We start from the raw sequence: 22,462 nt of genomic DNA, 5'->3' as shown, positions 1-22,462 counted from the left end.
ATTTCCTTCTCCAGCTCATTTTACAGATGACGAAACTGAGGCAAACAGGATCACCCAGCTAATAAATGTCTGAGGCCGGATTTGGACTCAGGAAGATGTCTTCCTGACTTTAGATCTGAGACTGTTACATAAGATTTAAAGATGAGCCCAATTTAACCATTTTCACTGAATATCATAGGAATATAAATCTACACCATAGGGGACTCTAGAGGACATCTAGTCCAACTCACTCATTCTACAGATGGGGAAACTGAGGCCCAGAGAAGCTAAGTGATTTTCCCCAAGGTTATACAGAGCACGGCAGACGTAGGATTTGATCCTTGGTCCTCTGATTTCAGAACTAGTGCTCTTTCTACCGTATAAGGTATTCCACTCCAATTAATTCCTCATTTATTTCTAATAGAAATAAGTTTATAGTTTTATATATATATATATAATATATACATACATATATAGACCTATCTATATATATATATCTTTCTCTATACATCTAAGCTTTGTGAATATCTTGGTTAAGTTAATGCCCAAGTATTTTGTTTTGTTTGGGTTGTATTAGTAATATGAAAAAATAGAGATATGTAAAAATCACCCACGTTGATATGTCTTGAAATTGTTCCATCTTCACTTCTGGGAACATTGTTGGTGTTAATATAACATTATTACTTTTTACTTCTAATGACTTCACTTGGGTTTCTTTAAATTCACATTATTTCTTCAATTTGTTAGAGCTTTTCTGTTTGCTCAATTCTTTGATTGCCCCTTTTCCTCTTTTTGGAAGTATCTTTCCTTTGAACTTTTTTGATGTGTGTGTGTGTATAGGGTGGTAGAGCAAATTTTCTGCTATTTTGCCATCAATGACACATCAGTGTAGGTAGCTCTTACACTTTGACAAATAAAGGAAAAAATAAAGACTTCTATATGTAACTGTGTATCTTCATATTACTAACAAAAACCAAAGAAAATATAAAAATACTTGAGCATTAACCTAGCAAAACACTCACTGTACTATCTTCCTGGAAGCCCCGTATGAGCCTCTTTTTATAGATGCGGAAACCCAGCCACACTCCGAGGAGTTGCCTAGCCTGGAACCCTGACCGGTCTGCTGACTTCAGTTTCCACTACATCATACTGCATCCCTGGACCAGTTAAGCCAGGAGCAGTGCTCCAGCTAAGCCGCCTGGGTGTGCATGGCCATAAAAGGAAAACGAAAACAAAACCTTGACCTTGGGCTTGCATTTGTCCAAGCATATTTGTCTAGGCCCTAAGGGAAATTTCTAAATGGTTTCTTTAGCAGCCCTAGCCTTCTCTGCAACCACCTTCCCTACCACCAGAGGGAAAAATAAATCAGGCTAAGTAATGAGTCACAGTGATGGCCAAGGAGCTGAAGCAGCAAACTCTTTAATCTAGGTTGGGGAGGAGGTGGAATGGAAGGAGGCAGAGACAGACAGGAAGAGAAGAAAATCTCTGAACAGGATGTCAGAGCTGCAAAGGGTTTCCTCAAAGATACAGTTCAGGCACATACAGATGTTGGTTTTCATGAAGTCTGAGAGGAGGATACCTTTCTTTTTTCAGATGTTTTCTTCAGGGTTTTTCTCCCTGGAGACCATGGGGCTGGTGGGAGTTCTTACTAGCGACAGTGTGCTCTGCATTTTTGGTCATGGCCTGCTAGTATTGCTCAATGACCTTAAAGATCATCTAATTGAGTGGCTCCTAACAACTGAGTGGCTTATACACCAAGGACCCCTTTGGGGAGCCATGGACTGATTTCAGATGGTCTGCTAATCCATGAACATAAGGAATGCCTTATGTACACCTATTGTATTACAATAGATAGTCTTGGGGCAGCTAGGTGGCACAGTAGATAGAGTTCTGGCCTTGGAGTCAGGAGGACCTGAGTTCAAATCTAACCTCAGACACATGACACTAGCTCTGTGACCCTGGGCAAGTCACTTGACCCTGACTACCTCATCAAAAAGCAAAAAAAAAAAAATATATATATATATATATATATGTCTATAATACATACATATATAACCTCAAACACATACTGTATTACTATTTTGCAAAAAAAAGGAGAAAAGATGCTATTATGACCGACAAAATATGAATTTACTTCTGTTACCAAATTTACAGTAGCTCATCATTATATATTTTCTCAATGGTATCAATAGCATGATTACTATCATGTGGGGGTTCTCAAATTCTTTTTTAATCCAGTTTAGGGATTAATTTGAAATTCAATTATAATGCATATCCCCATCAGAGTTACTATTATATGACCCTAACACAAATATAGCCATGACCTATGAAGCTAACAAAATGAATAGGACTGAGATTTGCTCTTTTACTAAAATATGCCAACTTTCTCTCCCAAATCCTATGTGGCCCATTCTTGCCCCCCCCATGCCCCCCTCTGCCCCAGGCCCACCACTTGGCTGGTCAAGGTTCTATACATTTTGTGTTAGAATAATTTTCAAACCATTGTTCATGAGCCCCTACAATGCATTTTACTTTTTAATAGCCAGATAGCACCCTCATTTTATAACATTTTAATTAGCGATGACATTCCCTACTACCCCCTAAATCTTCATTTCATTCTCCTTTCAATACACACACTTTGTGGAAGAGTGGACCTTCACAGTGATTATCCATGGGGAAACAAAAGTGGCCAGGGCATCTCCATGAAGGGGATGTATAAGTGAGGAACCTGTGGAACCAGGGCATAAATAAGGACATACAACTTACCTCCCACACCATAAAGCTTCTGATCTCTTCTACCAATATCCCCTGCCCAGAAGGAAGGAAACTCATTCCATCACATTCCCTGGCCTGGGCTTTGGTACCTCCTCTCTGTCCCCTCCACCCTCATCCCTAGCCAGCTTTCCAGCTACTTCTTGCTGATTTCCAAAGTCCTGAGAAGTCTCCACCCCGAGGCCAGAAACCTAGGGAAGTTAGTAATGCACCTGAATTCATTCTTTTCCTCTTACTTGATCCATTCTACTGAGACCTCATTCTCCTGATGCTACAGCCTTTCTGGTCAGCTTTTCTAGCAATGGTTACACTCTAATGCAGGTGTTTCCACTTCCTCTTACTCTCTTCTTAAATCTTTGCAGTCTGGTCTCCACCCTATCATTCAACTGAAACCTCTCTGTGTCCCCCTTAATACTACTGCTTTCCCTCTGCTGATCATCTCCAGTTCATCTGTATATATCTTGTTGGTAACGTAATTGTTTGCATGTTGTCTCTCCCATTAGACTGTGAGCTCCTTGAGAGCAAGGACTGTTTCTGCCTTTTTCTCTATCTCCAGAGCTTAGCACTGTGCCTGTTGACTCAGACTTCATTACACTGCTTCCTGCTACACTCTGCTGTAGATGGTTATCAATGCTGGTTAATAATTATCAAAGGCTCCTAATGCCTTGAAATAACACCCACCAGGAAGGTCGCTGTGGTTTATGAACCTCTACCCTTCAGAAAAGAGGCTACTGATTTTTCCCTTTTTCTGTCAGCCTTTTTTTTTAGCCTCCTTTTTGTCTTAGCTATGAGGTCCTGCTCTTAGCAATCTTCTGCCCAGGCAGAAAGAATGAGTTTATCAGCCAGTAGAGGACTTTCTGGTTCATTGGAAAGAAGACTAAATTTGGAGTCAAGAGTACCTGGGCTCAAATCTCCTCTCTGTTACTGACTCTTCCTCTGGGCCTTAGCTATGATACTACGAAGTTTGCTTCAGCTCTCTGTCAATGGCTATTAGCCTTCTCAGCTAAAAATCAGGAAGCTGGCTTCAATCTTCTTGGCTAACCAGACATGTGCTGGGAACACTTCTGGAGTTTTCTCAGTGAGGGTTCTCTTGGCCAAGGCTATGGAGCTTTGCTCCCCCCGGATGGCTACACCAGAAGTCATGGTACCTTGGACTGAGGTCAAGTACACCCCGTTAAAAAATTTTTCATTAACTAGGTCACAGGGTCACACAACTAGGTGAGTGGGGCTGGATTTAACTTTTAACCCAGATGAATTAAATTAGCCTCCCTGGGTCTCTTGGTTTGCCTGTTACCTAATGGACTCATTTTGGGGTTAAAGCAAAACTCCCCAGGAATCCACTTCCTCAGATGTAAATGGATAATTAAGAGATACTATGGGAGAGATATAGTGGGAAATATAGGTGATATAATTTTTTTTCCATTTTTAAAAGATTGTAAAGACTTTAAGACTTAAAAAAACTGTTATAACCTAACCCTACAGTCTTTGGTTAACTTCAACTACTACACAGCTAAAGAATTGAGACCTTGACCTTTCTTTCCTATTAATGGTGAGGGTACCCCCAACCTCCCAGTCCCTCAGAGTACCTGGGTCTTTCAAACCCTCACCCCCAATCTGTGGTCAAGGCTTGTTGATTTCACCTTTGCAATATCTCTTGGATAAGCCCACCTCCTTTGACATTGCTACCTTTCTAGTGCAGGCTCTTATCACCTCACACCTGGATTAATGCCATGGTCTGCTGATGGGTCGGCCTGCCTCAAGTCTCTCCCCACTCCAATCCATCCTCCAACCACTAAAGTGATTTTCCTAAAGCATGGGTCGACTCCAGGGGCTCCTTCTCACTTTCAGGATCACAAAGCCCTTCATATCCTAGAGGCCCCTTCCCTACCACCACCTTTCCAATCTTCCTACTCCTTACTCTCTGGCACCTAATCTTCCTCTTCAGGACTTTTTGATTCAGCAAAACAGGCCTCCATGTTGTTCCACAAACAAGACACTCCCATCTCTTGGCTCTGAGCATTTTATCTGGCTTTTCTCCTCATCTGAAATCCTCTCTCCTTCTCATCTCAGTCACGTGTCTTTGCTGGTTTCCTTCAAGTCCCAGCTATGACCCCACCTTGTACAGCAATTCTTTCCCAATCCCTTCTCTCTGCTAACTGACTCTGCATCCTGTATATTGTCTGTCTGTACATATCTGTTTGCTTGTTGTCTCCCTATAAGAGTGAGCTATTTTAGTTCACAGTGCCTGGGACACAATGTGGGAACTTTTAAAATTGGACTGCACATGTGTATAACAAGGTTATTTTCTTGCTTTCTCAACTAGGGGTAAGGAGAAGGGGATATAGGAGGGAGAGAAAGTGGATTCTAATTTGAAAATAAAGCAAAACTTAAAATCACACCCCATCCTGTTTTTCAGAAACAATATACAAACAATTCAAGTGGAAAAAAATAAAAATGCTGAAGTATTGTTTTGAAAAAGTGCTTTGAGAATTTACTGTACAGTTTTTAACAATTTATTTTATAAGTTGCTTCTACATGCATTTGGTGTAAAATATTTATACACATTCTTTACAATTTGTACATATATTAAATGGCTGTATCATAAACATGGCTCTATGGAATTTTATAAAAGGAAAACTTGGGGGGGGGGAATTATTTATAAAAATATTAACAAAAACCCCTGACACTAAAGTGTAAGATGTTCTCACATACTCACCCTCATTTTATCGGATTTCTTTTTGGTTTCATCTTAGGCTGACCTCTATTTTTCCCTTTTCTCTAACCATTAATACAGAAAAATGAAAGCAATGTATGACAGTGGAGTAAGAGAGCCTCCAGAGCTAAGATAACATTCCCTGCCTCTCTGCAGTAATAGGATTTCCTGATGCATCATCCTCAGGGTTAAGTCACTTGACTTGTCAAGGATATATTCGGCAGTAAGTGGAAATACAGGCAGCTGGAGCAATTCTACTGGAAGTAGGCTGTGCATAGGATACAACTAGTGGGAAAACGGTGTCCTCTCACCTCCTCTTGAACACAAAAGCACTGAGAATTACTGTCCATTACTCAGACTTCACACCGTATCTATCACCTGAAAGGTAGTCTCCATGCTTTTCCACTGCTGTGGCAGAAGAATGGGAGTGGGAGGTAGGTGGGATAGTGGAAGGTCCTTTTCCTCTTTGGCTGTTAAGCGACTGAACTATGTTTTTCATCTCTCCCCCACTCTCCCAGATGAAAAGATTATCCCATGGGGGTACTATGCTACGACAGAAAGATTCGGTACCTGTTCGGGGTTACACCATCACCAGCACGTTGTGATAACTGGGTGAGGGTGGAACAACGAGAGGAATAAAAGGGTGGAAACATGGGAGAGGAGTGTTCAGTTTACTCCTTTTCTCCCAAAGTGCCCTCTACACCTAGTGTATCTACTATCATCAGGCTGCCTCTTCAGTGGAGGGGAGGAAACCAGAAGTAGAGGATGTTCAATGATGCTGCCGACCGATGACTTCTACTGATGATCACCCCCTGACTCCAACTTGAAAGGAGCAATGGGGGCTAAGCAACAGCAGCACAAATCCTCACGGGCCACCAGGGCGGTGCAGCAGAAATTACTTTTAAGACAGTGGCTAGGTGAGGAAACAGAAGCAGGGAAAGGAACCTAAGTGTGCACTTTGTAGCTTGTTTTGTGAGGTTTGAATCCTTTTAAAGAGGTAAATGGTAAAATACCTTTAGAACATGACAGAGACCTAAAAATCCCAGGGGCTCCCTTTTCATCTCCCTCCTGGCCCCCCAAAATATAAGCAGTTGCGTTTCAAATGTGTAAATGAAATGTATGTGGATTTTGCTAAACAGCAGACAGGAATCCCCCAAAGACTGTAGAGTTATAAAAATATACAAACATATATATATTTTTATTCTGGCATATTCACGTTTTTAAAGAAATTAGTATTTATCTGACATTGGATAAGAATGAGAAGATTTTATGTGACTTAGAGATTAGGAATCTATACAAAAATCAATGGGAAAAACTCTTTAATTTTTCATTAACAAATCCCAGCAATCTGAAATCCTTTCCAAAAATAGAGAAATTTTTTTTTTTTTAAATAATGGATATGAAAAATGAACTTTAAAAAAAAGGGACACCCTTGAATAAATGATGCATTCAGGCTGCTTAATAAAGTAAACATCTTAATTTTGTGGGGTTTTTTTTTCTTCAATTCAGTTATTTTTCGAAAATTTTTTGGGATGGTGAAAGAAGAAAAAGAAGAGAAAACAAACTTTAAATTGCATTGCCCCAAGTCAGAAAGAAGCACTTAGGAGTTTTCTTCATGTCCCTGGTCTACATCACTGGAAAGCGGCTGAGGGCCTGCCTCAGCTTTTCTGCAATCTGGAAGAAAAAATACACGTTAAAACAAATTACGTGCAGAAGTCATGAGCCGCAACATTTTCTGAATGTTTCAGAATATTTGTGAATCTGTTGAAAACAGACATTTACGTTAGGGCATACTTTCTTAGGTGCCTAAGTTAAATCTAAAATGTTGTCTGTCAACTACTATAACTCAGCGCCATAAAAATATTTCAAGACATCTTAAAATGATCCTGTGAAATAAAGTGCAGCAGCCACAATGGTTACAATTTAGAAGTGAGAACTAGATGTGGGCCATCACCATGTGCAGTGGCTCCTTCAGCCTTATGGAGAAAATCCCTGGAACTCAGTGAACCAAATATTCCAAGAGGTAACAAATACCAAAGACTCTCCAAGATCACAGGTGCCACATGCCACTCTAACGTCCACACACGTACAGTAATGAAACACGATTAATGCCAAATATATGAACTTCACTGCAAAGAGGGAGGCTGCTGCTTACTTAAATTCCAAGAGTTCTGTTACCAACTTTTAAAAAAATGAATAAAAGAAACTTTTTTTAAAAGGCTAAGACTTATTGATGCTTTTTAAATTTTATGTCATAGTAATTTATGTATGTACCCCACCTCTCCTCAAGATTGAGCCTTTCCTTTAAATTGGGGTTCTTAACTTGGGGTCCATAAGACCTAGAAGGCCTCAGTTTCGTTATCTGTAAACAGGGAGTATAATAGTATCTATTCTAAGGTTTTGTGAGGCTCACATAAGATATGTAAATAATATATGTAATTATAATATTATATTCACATATATGTATTATATACATACACATTTATATTATGTAAATACATAATAAATAAGTATAATATACTTACATATATGTAAAAATTTTTAAATCTGATAAATATATTTCAACGTAATTGGTTTCCTTTGTTATCCTGTGTATTTTATATAGGTTTCACCTGACTGCCAAAGGTATCCATGATACAAACAAGGTTAAGAATCTCTGTTTCAACAAAGTAAAAGAACTAAGCAAAAATACCCAATATAGTGACTGCATCTGATATAAAGACATTCTAGCTTCTACCTCAGTAGTCCCCAGCCTCTCTACTAAGAGATGGGTGGTATGTCCCCTTATCTGTTTGCTGTGATGATAACTTCACAAAGATACACAGATGAGGCACATCAGACAGAGCTGCCTTTTATATGTATGTACACTAATATATGTGGTATGCACAGTAATATATTTGAGGCACATGTGTTCAGCACAATGTCTGCTTAAGACATTGTGGGTGGATGGATACAGTGAATTTTTTGCTCAGGTTAAAACATTGGTGGAAAGAAGATACTTAACCCTGGTGGGTCAGTTATCAGTCACCTTTGCTCTCATGAGGGTGGAACGCTCCTAGGATAATGGATATGGCTCCACTGTTTCCATGGAATTAAAAATGGGCAGGCAAAGCAGCTGCTCAAGTCTACGTGACACAGAGCTGATTGGATGCCTGAGTATATGCCTAGGGGAATGCAGAACAAAAACGTGGCTCTTCATTAGCTTTTCAGGTTTGTTTCATTTATGTATTTGCTTTACATACAGTCTGGTGACCTGCAATGTTAGCTTACTTATGTATTATGTCGTGTGTGTGTGTGTGTGTGTGTGTGTGTGTGTTTGAGACAGAGAGAGAGAGAGAGAGAGACAGAGAAAGAGAGAGATGCTTTGCTTTTCTTTTTAAATCTCCTTCTGGTACACAAAATGCTTGCTGACTGTGAAACTCCTCTTTCACAAAAAGAAATAAAGGCCCTGGGTTTAATCTCTATTCCAGTCTCCTTTCCCTGCTGAGGAGTCACTGTAAAGCCTACTATAGTGATGGGATGATCTCATCTCATTTAGTAGTGTTCCTGGTACCCAGAGAAATGGATGATTCATATGCGGTCCACTGGCCATTAAGTGAGGCGGAAGGTGGGAACAAAATAGGGAATTCTTAGGGTTTTAAGAATCCAAGATTCTTTCTCCTTTAGAAGAACAAAATGTTTTTCTGGTATCGAGGGAGCAAAATCAAAGGCAAAAACTAGAGATCTTTCAAAAGAAGCTGATATATTCACCGCCTCTCCCAATCACTTATAATAAGAGAAATTCAAATCGAAATAACTTGAGGCTTCGGGTTTCACCTCACATTTAGCAAAACTGGCAAAGATGTCAAAAACCAGAGGAAAGATAGATATGCTAATGCACTGTTGGGAGAGCTGAGAATTAGTCTAAAAATTCCAAAATGCAATCTGGAATGCAACTAGGAAAGTGACTGAGATATATATTCCAGAGATGCCACTGCTACTCATACACCCCGAGGAGCTCAAAGATAGGAAGAAAGTTCTAATACACACCAAAATAATCACATCAGCACTTTTCACTTTTAGTGGTGCAAAGATTTTGAAACAAAGTAGATGCCTGTTGACTGTGGAGAGGCGGCTAAACAAATTATGGAATACAACTACCACAGAATATCACTGTGTCATAAAAATTAAATTTATCCAAGCTCTGGAAGCCTTAAAATAGAATAACAGAGTGAAGCAAGCAGAACCAGGACAGTGATGTAAAAGAACAAAAACCTGAAATGGGACACTGTTAATGACCAAGCTTGGCCATAAGATGACAAAAAAAAAAAACGACCTCCCTCCCTTCTTTGCAGAGGTGGGAGCCTATGGACTCGGAACGCTGCATAAACTTTCAGACTCAGTGGGGACTCAGTGGATATACCAGTCAGTTTAGCTCAGGAGTGTGGAACCTTCGGCCTCGAGGCCACGTGCGGCCCTTTGATGGAATCCAAATGGAAGGGCTTCACTCGAGGACCTAAAGGGTCACACGTGGTCTTGAGGTCACAGGTTCCCCACCCCTGGTTTAACTGAATTACTTTTTCTCTTTTTTTTATTCTTTGTTATAAGAAATGGTTCACTGAGCAGGGAAGTAGGGAAGTCGATTTGAATATGATGGTGATGTAAAAATAAAAGCAATAATAATTTTTTAAAAATCACCTCTCATAACTTAATTTAAAAAGGCTCAACACCTTACTTCCAAAATTGCAAGTAATCTTCATTTGAGCCCACCAGTGCAAATGTTTGAAAAAGGAATGCCAACTTACCGTTTCATAAAACTGTACCTGCTGCTCCAGATACAGGCGGATGACACTGTTATAGTCATATATCCGGTTACTGTGAAAGTGATTCATCTCCGCTGCAACCAAAACCCAAGACGGAAATCAGCTTAAGATTTTCCAAAGTAAATGACTCTCCTCCTAGGTGATGATGACTCATCCAAAGGAATTTAACCTCGCTGCCTTCAGAGCACACTCAAGCCCTCAGCAGTGTATTTTACAAGAGAAGAAGGATACAACCGAATTAAGCCAATGGCAGACAAACATTTCTTGATGAATGTAATTAATGTAAATTAGTGAGTATCAGAAAGAAGGCCTAGGTGAGGCAGCTACAAGGTACAGTAGACAGAGGAAGACCCACAGTCAGGAAGATCTGAGGCCAAAAGAGGTCAGATGACTTGCCCACAGCCACACAGCTAGCATGTTTCTACAGCAGGATTCAAACTCAGTTGTTCCTGACGCCAGTACTGGCTCTCTATCCACTATATAGCTTCGCTGCCTCTAATTTTAGGTATTACTATATTAAAAATGAGATAGAATCACATGAAGCTTGTAGAGGGGATCCCTGCACAGGGCAGAAGGTTTGACTAACCGCTAAAGATCTCTTTTAGAAGTTGGCAATAAGGGGCAGCTAGGTGGCGCAGTGGGCAGAGCACCGGCCCTGAGTTCAAATCCGGCCTCAGACCAAACACTTGACACATACTATCTGTGTGACCTTGGGCAAGTCACTTAACCCCAACTGCCTCACCAAACAAAAAAAAAAAAAAAAAAAGTTTAATAATAAAAAAAAAAGAGGTTGGAAATAATAACTACCAACATTTATATAGCACTTTTAGGTTTGCTTTACAAACCTCTTTGATCCTCCCAACAACCCTGGGAGGTTTTATCATTCAATCATTTCAGTTGTGTCTGATGCCTTGTGACCCCATTTAGGGTTGTCTTGGCAAAAATACTGGAACGGTTTCCCATTTCCTTCTACAGCTCATCTGACAGATGAGGAAACGGAGGCAAACAGGGCAAGTGACTTGCCCAAGGTCATACAGCTAGTAAGTGTCAAGTGTCTGGTCTGAGACCAGATTTGAACTCAGGTCCTCCTGACTCCAGGACCAGTGCTCTATCCACTGCATCACGTAGCTGGCCCGTCTTGGGTATTTTAAAGATAAACCCATATTTTAGACTCAGTGATAAATTTTCTTCAAAATCTTCCAGTTAACTGTTGTTTACATTTCAATTTCACTGCTCTGACAGGGATTTTCCACATTACAACCAATTCCCCTGAGTGCCAGCTACTGATAATATAACAAACCGTACTTAGACAAAGAGTTTTCATATTTACCTTGTAGTGCATAAGACATTATGCCTACACGCTTCACCATGTTTTGTTTGTCCTGGGGGGTGATTTTACTGGTCGCGACCAATTTATCACTTTCTTTCACCTTTTCTATTGCTCCCTGTCAAATACAAAACCAGACATTATTAGCTAAGCCAAATAAAAAACAAAAGGCTTCTACATATCATAGTTTCAGTGAGGAAGACGCTCACATGTTCTAACACACAGAAAAGAGAATTGAGATTTCTATACTGTTCTTCAGAGAATGCAACCAAACAGTCAAATAACCACCAACACCTGTCAGCTGCTGCAAAAGACCTCGATCAATAAAGCATCATCCTCGCCTCACAATCTCGCAGCAAGAGTGGTGATAAATGTATGCAGATCTTTGCAACACAAAGAGGAATATAAATGCACGGGCAGCTAAAAAGAGAGCAATGAGATTTGAAAAGAAGCAGGAAGGGAAATCCAGTGAGGTTTTGTGAAAGAGGTCTCAAAAGAGGAATACGATGTCAACAGACAGAAGAAAGAGTGGTGGGCATTCCACAGGCAGAGAAGGTTATCAGCAAACATAGAGAGGCAGGAAATCACGGTATGTCAATATGAAACAAGTAGTCCAATTCAGCTGAAGCATAAAGTAGAGGAAAATAGCTGGAAACAAGAGTAGAGATGCAAGTTTGGAGGCAGACTGCGGAAGACCTTAGGTGTCATGGCTCTAAGAGGACTGGATGCTGCTTATCAAGTAACGGCAGAGTCAACCAACAGCTTCTGAGAAGTGGAGTGACATGATCAGAATGCTGTATCATGAAGATCAATCTGGGAGTAGTATATGGCATGGGACAGAGGGTGAAAAGAATGGAGGTGGGGGAAACCCACTAGGAGTCTACTCGACAGTCAACTTGAGAGGAAATGAGGGTCTGAATCACAGAGTGGCATTAGGAATAGAAACAAAGGCCAGATTTAAGAAACAATGTGGAGCAATGATAAAGACACAGCCATATGCTACCCACCTCCTCACAGAGAGGTAATATACTCAAACACATTTTATTTTGCACATAGCCAATGTGGGAATTTGTTTTGCTTGACTATTCATATTTTTAAAATAGATTTCATTTTTTTTCAAGTGTTAAGCATTCACTTCCTTCCCACGCCAAATCTTTAAAACAAATAAGAGTCAAGTAAAACAAATTCCCATATTGGCCATGTCCAAAACTGTGTGTATCATTCTGTATAACAGGCTGCCACCTTTGATGACGCACATTTATTACAAAGGTTTTGTTTTTCTATTTTTTTTCCAATGGAGAGGAGAAAAAGTGTTTGTTAAATGAAAAAAATCAAAAAGAGATGATGTGGTAATTTGCTGGATATGAATGTACTTTTAGGGGTAGGAGTACAGGTAGTGAAGGAAAAGAATCATGTGGAAGAGCCAAAGATGACATTAAAGTTTTGAGCTTAGGTGTCTGGGAATGACGACATGAACAAAACCAGAAAAGTCAAGAGGGTGATTTGGTGGATTTGATATTCTGCAACTTTGATGGTCATGCCGGTCCAGAGACAGAGCAAACTTCTCACTTTCATCGTAGGATTTATTACTAAAAGCCAAGTCACTCCAAATTTTACAGTACGCCCTTCAAAACTGTGCAAAAACACGCATTCATATGAGTTTCCCTTCCTTCATGCTATTTCAATTATTTAGAACCGTGCCAAAATTGTGAAGCTGGGTTACAGGGGAACAATTAAGTCCTTTGACTGCTCCACTGTTGAGACTCTGCTGATAAACATTAAAAACAAAAATGTCCAAACCAACCCAACACCACCATGACCAATTCTAAAGCGGTGTTAGGCTCTGCCAGCGGGCCCAGTCTAACCTTGGGTCCAGGAAGAGAAAAATTAAATTGGCAACTGGAGATGGAGAAGGAAGAATATTGTGGGGAGGTGGTAAGTGAACTGAGTCTGGAAAGAAGTTAGGGATTCTATGAAGATGAGATAAGGAGGAAATGAACCCTAGACACAGGCAGTGTGGGTGGGCTGGGGGCACAGTACGTGCAAAGGCATGGAGACAGGAAATGACTGCGTCATGGACAGGGAACAGCCACTAGGCCAATGTGGCTGAGATGCAGAGCTCATGAAAGTGAATGATGTGTAAGCAGCCCATTTCCTAAGATGCAACCAGTTTATGAAAGCTTTCCAATACCAAAAAGAGGAATGTGTACTTGATCCTACAGACAGCAGGGATTCAGTCACTGGAACTTGTTGAGAAGGGGAGTAGCAAAATCAGTCCTGTGCTTTAGGAATATTAATTTGGCAGCTGTGTGGAGGATGGTTTGGAGAGGGGAGAGACTGGAGACAGGAATACCAATGAGAAGGCTGCTGCATTAATCTAAGAGAGAGGTGACGAGACTCTGAACGAGGGTCGTGGCTGTGCGAGCCGAGAAGGGAACAGATAGAGGAGTTATTTTTACTTTAAAATGCTCCAGAGTTGGGAGATTTATGGTTCCTTTCTGGGGAATTTTGGCAAATACATCAACAGTACTGTCAACCATTAAAGGCTGACTCACAAAACATCTCTTATTAATTTCAGGGACAAACCAATATTGGTTTATTGGTTTTATTTCAACAGGAAGGAACTGGTGAGAACCAAAAATTCAGGTACAGTCGTTTGTGTTCATTCTCTTCTTACTGGGTAACTGGTATTTTTTTTTTTAACTGCATTCAAAAGCATATTTTTGTCTTTTAGACTTAAAGTTCATTAAAAGAAAATGGTTTCATCTATTCCAAGCTTACAAATGGGATTGTTAGCTGAGTAAAAATTACAGAAGCATAATTTTCCATTACAGCCCCACAAACACTTTTGTAGAGATACAAAATTTCAACACACGCACACACACACACACACACACACACAATCAATCAATCTTCCCGGTCATTATAAAAGGAAGTTAAACAACCAAAAGAGAAATAGTTGATCTTGCACCCATTATCTTTGAGGAATGTTTTGTCAATTCAAGTTCAAGATACCTTGTGAGTACCAATGATGTCAGGGAAACAGCCAAGGAATCCTTTGTACTCATGATTACATTCCATCAGGAAATGGAGATCTTTCTTTGGCTAAAATATATATGTTTGTGATTAGTGACAGATCAAATAAGAAAAAGTAATTTTTTTTAACCCACAGCCTACATACCAATTAAGTCTGAGGTGTTGTGTTGTAAATGTTCAACTATATTTCACCAAGAATAACAGAAGCAAATCTTTTTATGGACTACATTTTGTGAAAGTTGAAAATGAAACAGATTTAAAGTAGCCTTTTAAGATGAGCAATTTTGGAGCAACACAATATGCCCATGTTATGAAAAAGACGAATTATCTCATTTGTTCCTATTAATAGCACCAGGAAGGAGGTACTATTATTTTCCCACTTTACAGTCAAGGAAACTAAGGCAAACAGATTTTTTTTCTTTATTATTATTATTTTTTTTTAAAGGCAATTGGGGTTAAGTGATTTGCCCAGGGTCACATAAGTATCTGAGGCCGGATCTGCCTTCTTGACTCCAGGACCAGCATACAATTCCATTATGTCACCTGGCTACCTGTATGGCAGCAGACTACTTAAGTCACTTTTTGAATTCAACATTATTTTCCCGTTTTATTGCAGTAGCATTTTTCTTATGTTCTTTTTTTGTTGTTGTTGAAAAGAACAATTTACTCGGTAAACTAGTAAAGTTAGGACATCTGGATAGAGTGCCAGCTGGGAGTCAGGAACTTACCTTCCTGAGTTCAAATCCGGCCTTAGACACTTACTAGCTGTATGACCCTGGGCAAGTCACCTAACTCTGTTTGCCTCAGTTTCCTCATCTGTAAAATTAGCTGGAGAAGGAAATGGCAAACCACTTCAATATCTTTGCCAAGAAAACCTCAAATGAGGTCACAGAGATTTAGATATCACTGAAAAATGACTGAATAACAAGAAGTTAGCTACTAATCAGTAACTAATTACTGGTACTAGTTAGTAACTAATGGTTACTGACTATGCTAGGATATGCCAATATGCATTTTTAATAATAAAACTATGTACCATTTTGCTAAGTCATCTGAAAATACTCCCATGAACTTAGAAAGCAAAAGCTAAAACTGAAAAAATGGCAAACTCAGAGAGATGTTCCTCTAAAAGGTTATTTTCTTCAAATACAGAAAATGGGGCTACTAAGGATTAAGTGGGATATAAATTCTACATAAAATTTGTAATTTTTAATGACAATTTTCTGTGTCCTTTTAGGACCACAGCACCACAATCGATGTTCTAGACTGTTACATGAGATAGGAATACAATGATGTTATTTATTCCTTGAAAATCAGCAAGCCATTTAAGAAAGTCTGATTTCTTAAAATTAACTTTTTGCCTTTGGTTTTCATGAAAACTGACTATCTGGACAAGGAGAAGAAAACTTCCTCTTGTAAGCCAAACACCAGGGAAGCACGTTCTATGTCTCCTTTTCAACTAGAATTATGCAGAGATGTGAACAGCCACACTCATACCTGCTCTGCCACAAGATTTGCAATTTCTTCATAAGTTTTTCCTGCTTCTGTTATTGCATCATTGAGGTCTGTTTCACCTGAAAATACAATTGCATTTACTTCAATGACATATCGGGACTAAAAAAAACAGTAGAACTGGGAGAGAATAAAGGATTCTGAGCTCCACTGTCACGACTGTGTTAGACATTTGCATATGTAAATAGAAGAGAATCAGAGCAAAGAGCTTGATGTTAGTGACTTCCATCTTGGCTGGAAAGCGTAAGAGCCTAATTAAAATGGGAGCCCAAGTATCATATGAAAAATACTTGTAACCTGAATGAGTTAAACTATGTAATGCACACAGACAACACAATACACTTCATAATTAATGTTTGAGGCACTTTTATGACATAGAACAGTGTCACACATATATTAGCTATTTAATAACAACTGAATAGTAATTATGAACATAGATAAGAGTTAATATTGAGGCAGCAGGCAATGGAACAGTGTCTCTCACAGGAAGTTGTGAAATTATCAAAGTGGCAGTGACTCTGGAGTTTGCTGTGATTCATCAGCACAGCAATCTGATGGTGACCATGTTACTAGTAATAGCAGAGTAAACTTTTCTCTCTAGTCTCCATCTATTAGCTGGCCTGCTTTCCACTTGTCTCCTCTTCCTTTCTTACCATATGCAAATCTTTTTATCCCTATTCAAGTACCTTTCTCTTCTCTCTATCCAAGTGACCTTCCTATCCTTACACCCAACTTCATTGTCCAGTTCTCACCATACACTGGATGCGCTCTCCTCCTTGGAATGTTGACCACTCAGTCCCCTCTACGCAAAAGTTATCTTCAACCCACCTTCACCTCAGATCCTAGGGCTCAGTGTTCCTGTCCCTCTGAACTGTGCCACTCACACCCCTTGGATGAACAGGGAAGTCACTAACTATAATCCTCTCAGTAAAATGGTGGAACATTGAACCATATTATCTTCCCTACTGACACATCCATTAGACCTGTGGGCATTGCCATCCGACTGGCAGCTAAACCCTCCTATATGTATTATATCCTCTTATTGGAATGTGAGTTTGAGATCAGGGACAGATTGTTTTGCATTTTTATTTGTGCCCCCCAAGGCTCATGACAGAGTAAGCACTCAATAAATGCTTTTTTCATTCATTCATTCCCATAAACCCTGTGCAAATCTTCACAAAGCCTAAGAGTAGGAAGGAACATCAGAGGGTATTTAGTCCAACCTGTAATTGAATAAGAGTACCCTTATGCTGAGAATATTGCAATGTGAAAATATCTAGTGACAGGGAACCCACTACCTTTTGGTCAGTAAGTCCACTGAGCTTTGTTTTGGAGCTAACGCTGATAAGATTTTTGCTCACGCTAAACCTAAGTCTTCTTCTTTAGAATTTCCACTCTTGTTTCTAGTGTGTGAAGGTGATTTTTTTCAACTCACATGTAAAACTTCACATTTATCTTCATTAAATTCTACCTTACTGTATCTGGAGAATGACATGGACAGATCTGGGAACTAACTAAATATAGAAAGAGTTTGAGGGGCAGCTAGGTGGTGCAGTGGATAGAGTACTGGCCCTGAAGTCAGGAGGACCTGAGTTCAAATCCGGCCTCGGACCAAACACTTGACACTAGCTGTGTGACCCTGGGCAAGTCACTTAACCCCAACTGCCGAGAAGGGGATGCAAGTGAAGGGTCAAGAATAACCTCTAGGTTAATGCATTGTTGGTGGAGTTGTGAAATGATCCAACCATTTTGGAGAGCAATTTGGAACTATGCCCAAAGAACTATAAAAATGTGCATACCCTTTGACCCAGCCAATAGCACTTCTAGGGCTATATCCCAAAGAGATCATACAAATGGGAAAAGGACCCACATGTACAAAAATATTTATACCAGCTCTTTTTGTGGTGGCAGGGAATTGGAGGTTGAGGGGATACCCATCAATTGGGGAATGGCTGAGCAGGTTGTGGTATGTGAATGTAATGGAATACTGTTGTGCTATAAGAAATGATGAATAGGCTGACTTCAGAAAAACCAGAAAAGACCTGTATGGTCTGATGCTGAGTGAAGTGAGCAGAACCAAGAGAACAACTTGCACAATAACAGCCACGTTGTGCTATGACTAATACTGATAAACTTAACCCTTCCCAGCAATACAAGGATCTAAGACATCTCCAAAGGCTTTGTGATGGAAAATGCTATCCACATCCAAAGAAAGAACTATGGAAGCTGAATTGCTTTTTTTTTTCTCTTCTGTTGAGTTTTGTTTCTTCTTTCTGATGGTTCCTCCTATTGGTTTTAATTTTTACTTACAACATCACTAATGTGAAAATATGTTTAATAGGAATGTAAATGTATAGCCTATATCAGATTGTGTGCTGTCTTGAGGAGGGTGGTGGGGAGGAAGGGGGGGAGGGATTTGGGGCATATGGAGGTGATTATCGATAAATCAAAATAAATTAATAAAAATTAAAAAAAAAAAAAAGAATAACCTCTAGTTTGTGTTCCTGGTTGCTAAGATGGTGGTACTAGCAAAAGAGATAGGGAAATCTGGAAGAGGAATGGGTTTCAGAAAGAAGATAATGAGTTCTCTTTGGGACAGATTGAGTTTGAGATGCCTACAGAATGAAGAGGTTAAGCAAATTGGATATATTAGAAGAGGCAGTGTGGTATGCTGGTTAGAATGCTTGACTTGGAATTTAGGAAGACCTGGATCCATACACACCCTGCCTTTTTAACAGTTACTAGCTGTGTGACCACACTCAATGATCTCCAAGGTCCCTTCCAATTCTAAATGTATGATTCTCATTCTCATTCATTCTCTCTGTCACAATCTGTCTCTCTGTGTCACACACACACACACACACACACACACACACACACACACACACACACCCCTACCTCTCTCTATATCTAAGTCATTGATAAGAATGTTGACTAGCCCAGGACCAACTACACTACAGCTATATGCCCAAGCTGAACACTGCCATCAAGGATTACTTTTAGGGTTCCAAAAACTTAACTGTACTATCCTCTAGCTCATACCCCTCCATCCTCTCCACCAGCATGGCATGAAAGACTTTGTTAAATGCTTTCCTAAAATCTACGTATAGACCGTCTACCTCTGAATTGCTAGCCTATAATGTCACATTGTCAGAAAAAAAAAAAAAGGAAAGAGATCAGTCTGTCATAACCTGTTCTTGAAAAAGTCATGCTTGCTTTTAGTAATCCCAACTTCTTTTTCTTAATGCCTACAGGTTATATTTCAAAAAAGGTGTTCTAGAATTTTTCCAGGATAAAAGTCAGGCTCACAGTTATATAGTTTGCAGGCTCCACTTCTCTCCCTTTTCTAAAAACTGGGACTGCATTGACCCTTCCTTCTCCAGGTTTTTGATGCCTTTCATATTCTTCAACATTTCCCAAACATTACCAATGCTGGCTAAGCGATCCTAGTTCTCAGTTCTTTCAGCATCCTAGAATATAGTTTATCCTGGATAGGTGACAAACTCACTGAGGGCAGCCAGATGCTGTCCTGCCAGATTCTTCAGTTTCTACTCCCTGCTAATCATATTTTCATCTCTTCCTCCCAATCATATTTTCATCTCTTCCTCCCAGTATAAATTGTTCTCTTTGGGAAATAAAACAGCAAAATACCATTCTTAAGCTCTCTTTGATTCTTTTCTTGCCTTCAAAACACACACACACACACACACACACACACACACACACCCCCCTAATCATCTAATTCCTCCCTTCTGTTTAGATTGTCTATAGTAACGGTTCTAAACCTTTTCGTGTGAGTCACAGACTACTTTGGCAGTCTGGTGAAAAATATGGGCCTCCTTTCTCAAAATAATGTTTTTAAATGCATGAACATGTTAGAAACAAAGAAAGCCAATGATAGTGAAATATAATTATTTAAATAAAATTTTAAAAAGGTCTAGGACCCTAAGGTTAAGAACTCCTTGTCTATATTATCCTTTCCTAACAGTATCACTTTGTGGCCTGTGTTTGCTATTTGTTAAATAAATTAAAATTCATTCTCCCCACCCCTAACAGCGGGAACAGAAACCTTAGCAGCCCATAGAAGTACATGAAGATAACTGAAGATCTGTAGTAAGGAGGGATCCCTTACAATTTCCTGCCAAATTCAATTGAACAAAGACAAAAATGTAACAGTCCACACCCTCAAAGAGCTTACGTTCTACTGGAAGGAGGGAAGGGATTCAATATTTGCACTGTTAATTAAGTTTAAGGTGGAAGGAAGAGAACCCTAATGACCAGGGCATACAGAAAAGGTTTCCCAAGGTAGGTGGCACCTCAGTTGAGCCTTAAAAGAAATGGAGATTTAATTTAAGAGGAACAGGTGAGGAGGTGAGTGGAGCAGGCATCACACATTCAGCCTGTGTCAAAGGCAAAGAAGTGCTAAGTCTGGAGAACCGCAAGCATGCCAGTCACTTGGAGATAGGGAGGGGAGATATGATTAGATTTCTGCTCGAGGATCATCTTTGTTTGCTCCTATCTGTGTCAGGCCACGGCAGGAATGTGCTGACAGTTAAAGACGATGCCACCCCATTATCTGAGATAAATAATTTCCTGTCCACATTTTTTCCTTAACTCTTCCAGAGATAAAGGTTCGCCTTCCAAAAGCCCCTTCTCTTGCTCTCCTTTCGCCATTGCCATTATCAGCATACATTCCCTGAAGGAAGGGGCTAAAGAGGATATCTAAGCCAGCACTTTTGTTTTCTAGATGTAGGACCTTGGGCTTGAGAGCCACACGTCCAACATCAAGTGGTAAGGCAAAATCAGGAGACAAGGCCAAGTCACTGGACTCCAAAACCCCTCCTCTTCCTGTTAGAGCTGGCTGTCTCACCTTAGAGCCTGGGACGGAAACACAAAAACACTGCCTGAATGTAACTGAATTTTGGTAGGTCCTAATAGATAGAGATTAAAATCCGTAAGCCCAGCTTAGCAGTTCCTATGAATCACTTTTTAAACGTTCAGAAATCTGATAGAGCTAGACAATAGAAAGAAAATTCCAGCTTATTATTTATACTGGACATTCATGTATTTAAACACCAATTTTTAGGCAGCATGGTATACTGGCTAAGGAGCTAACCTGGAAATTCAGTAAGACTTGGTTCACCCGTGGCTATGTGACCTGGCAAGTCACTAAGCCTCTCTCAGTGGCCTTGGCAACTCTAGACTACACATTACAGAGGAGGTGCCAATCCATATAGGTAAAGGACATTCCTCACTGGGAGTTCACCATCATGATAAAATCATGGGTTGAGGAACAAAACAAGTCTGCTCTATAGCATAAAATGAGAAGAGACAAAATGAACTATGCAGTCAAAAGCAGTAACTTATTCGCAGAGACAAGGCACTAGGAGCTTCAAGAACAACTATGTCAAATGACACTGTCTCAACAATTCAGATGAGACTTTCACTTATGGAACAAGATGGACAGAATGCCGAGAGAGAGAAGGAGACTTAAGGCAATATGGATCCAATACTTGGGGCATTTTGCTTAGAGTGACTATACGGATAAAAAAATAAGACTTTTATTCTAAGAGTTCAGCGAATAAATGGACTCAAGAGTAAGATACGTTCAGTATCAAGGACTTTGTTCTTTTGATACTGAGTCTCCTCCCTTATCTTGCTCATAACTCAGAACTCTTGGGCTCAAGCAATCCACCAGCCTCAGTCTCCCTCAGTAGCAAAGATTACAGCTGTGTTCCTCCATGCCAAGTGCCATGGACTTAATTCCAAAAAACACTGAAGAGGTGGACCCAGGAACAACTAAAGGAAAGTAAGCTAGCAGGAGGAACACAAATTATGCTCCCTTTCAAACGTTTCTCCTCCCTCCAATCTTTCATCATGTAGATTCTCAAAGTCTCTACTTTTCATACAACTCAATGAAATAGAATGTTGATATTTTCAAGGATTCTTACTGTGACATCTTAACCAGTTTAAGTCCTAGTCACAAAGATGTTCAAGGATGAGATTCTTGTTCACTTTCCAGATCCTGTGGAAAGTTCTGTAACAAAGGTGCTAGGCTTTGGACAAGCAAGTGAAGACTTGCTGGAGATACTATAGTAGGGGTTTCTGGTTCATAGACTAAATGAGTGGAGAAGGGAAGAGCTTTTAATCCAGGTCACTTTCCCAGAACATGGAGCCTACTTTGATCTGAGGTGTGCCTATCATAGCTACCAAATGATCTGAGCTTAGGAGGTGGGTATGCAGATGCTCCACGCATGGGTATCCACTCAGGTGCCCTGTCAACACCCAATTCAAAGAGTGGTAGGTTAGAAGCTTGCACAG

The 22,462-nt window shown here is 39.9% G+C and overlaps 1 protein-coding gene across 2 annotated transcripts in view; it reads right to left on the bottom strand.

Moving 5' to 3' along the window:
- Positions 1–6,627: 6,627 nt before the first annotated feature.
- LOC114031478 (sorting nexin-9) overlaps positions 6,628–22,462 on the bottom strand; it is a 131,230-nt gene continuing 115,395 nt past the window's right edge. For both annotated transcript variants that reach the window (XM_027846561.1, XM_027846562.1), the window contains exons 14-18: positions 16,127–16,203; positions 14,609–14,698; positions 11,597–11,711; positions 10,249–10,340; positions 6,628–7,138 (exon numbers count right to left, since the gene is read on the bottom strand). In XM_027846561.1, the coding sequence (XP_027702362.1) occupies positions 7,091–7,138; positions 10,249–10,340; positions 11,597–11,711; positions 14,609–14,698; positions 16,127–16,203 (422 nt within the window). In that variant the 3' untranslated portion in view covers positions 6,628–7,090. The remainder of the gene's footprint in view (positions 7,139–10,248; positions 10,341–11,596; positions 11,712–14,608; positions 14,699–16,126; positions 16,204–22,462) is intronic.

Source organism: Vombatus ursinus, unplaced genomic scaffold (assembly GCF_900497805.2).
Source record: "Vombatus ursinus unplaced genomic scaffold, bare-nosed wombat genome assembly UNPS02015175.1, whole genome shotgun sequence".
NCBI lineage: Eukaryota > Metazoa > Chordata > Mammalia > Diprotodontia > Vombatidae > Vombatus > Vombatus ursinus.
Note: the sequence above shows the minus strand (reverse complement) of the source record. Positions and strands in the feature narration are given on the sequence as shown.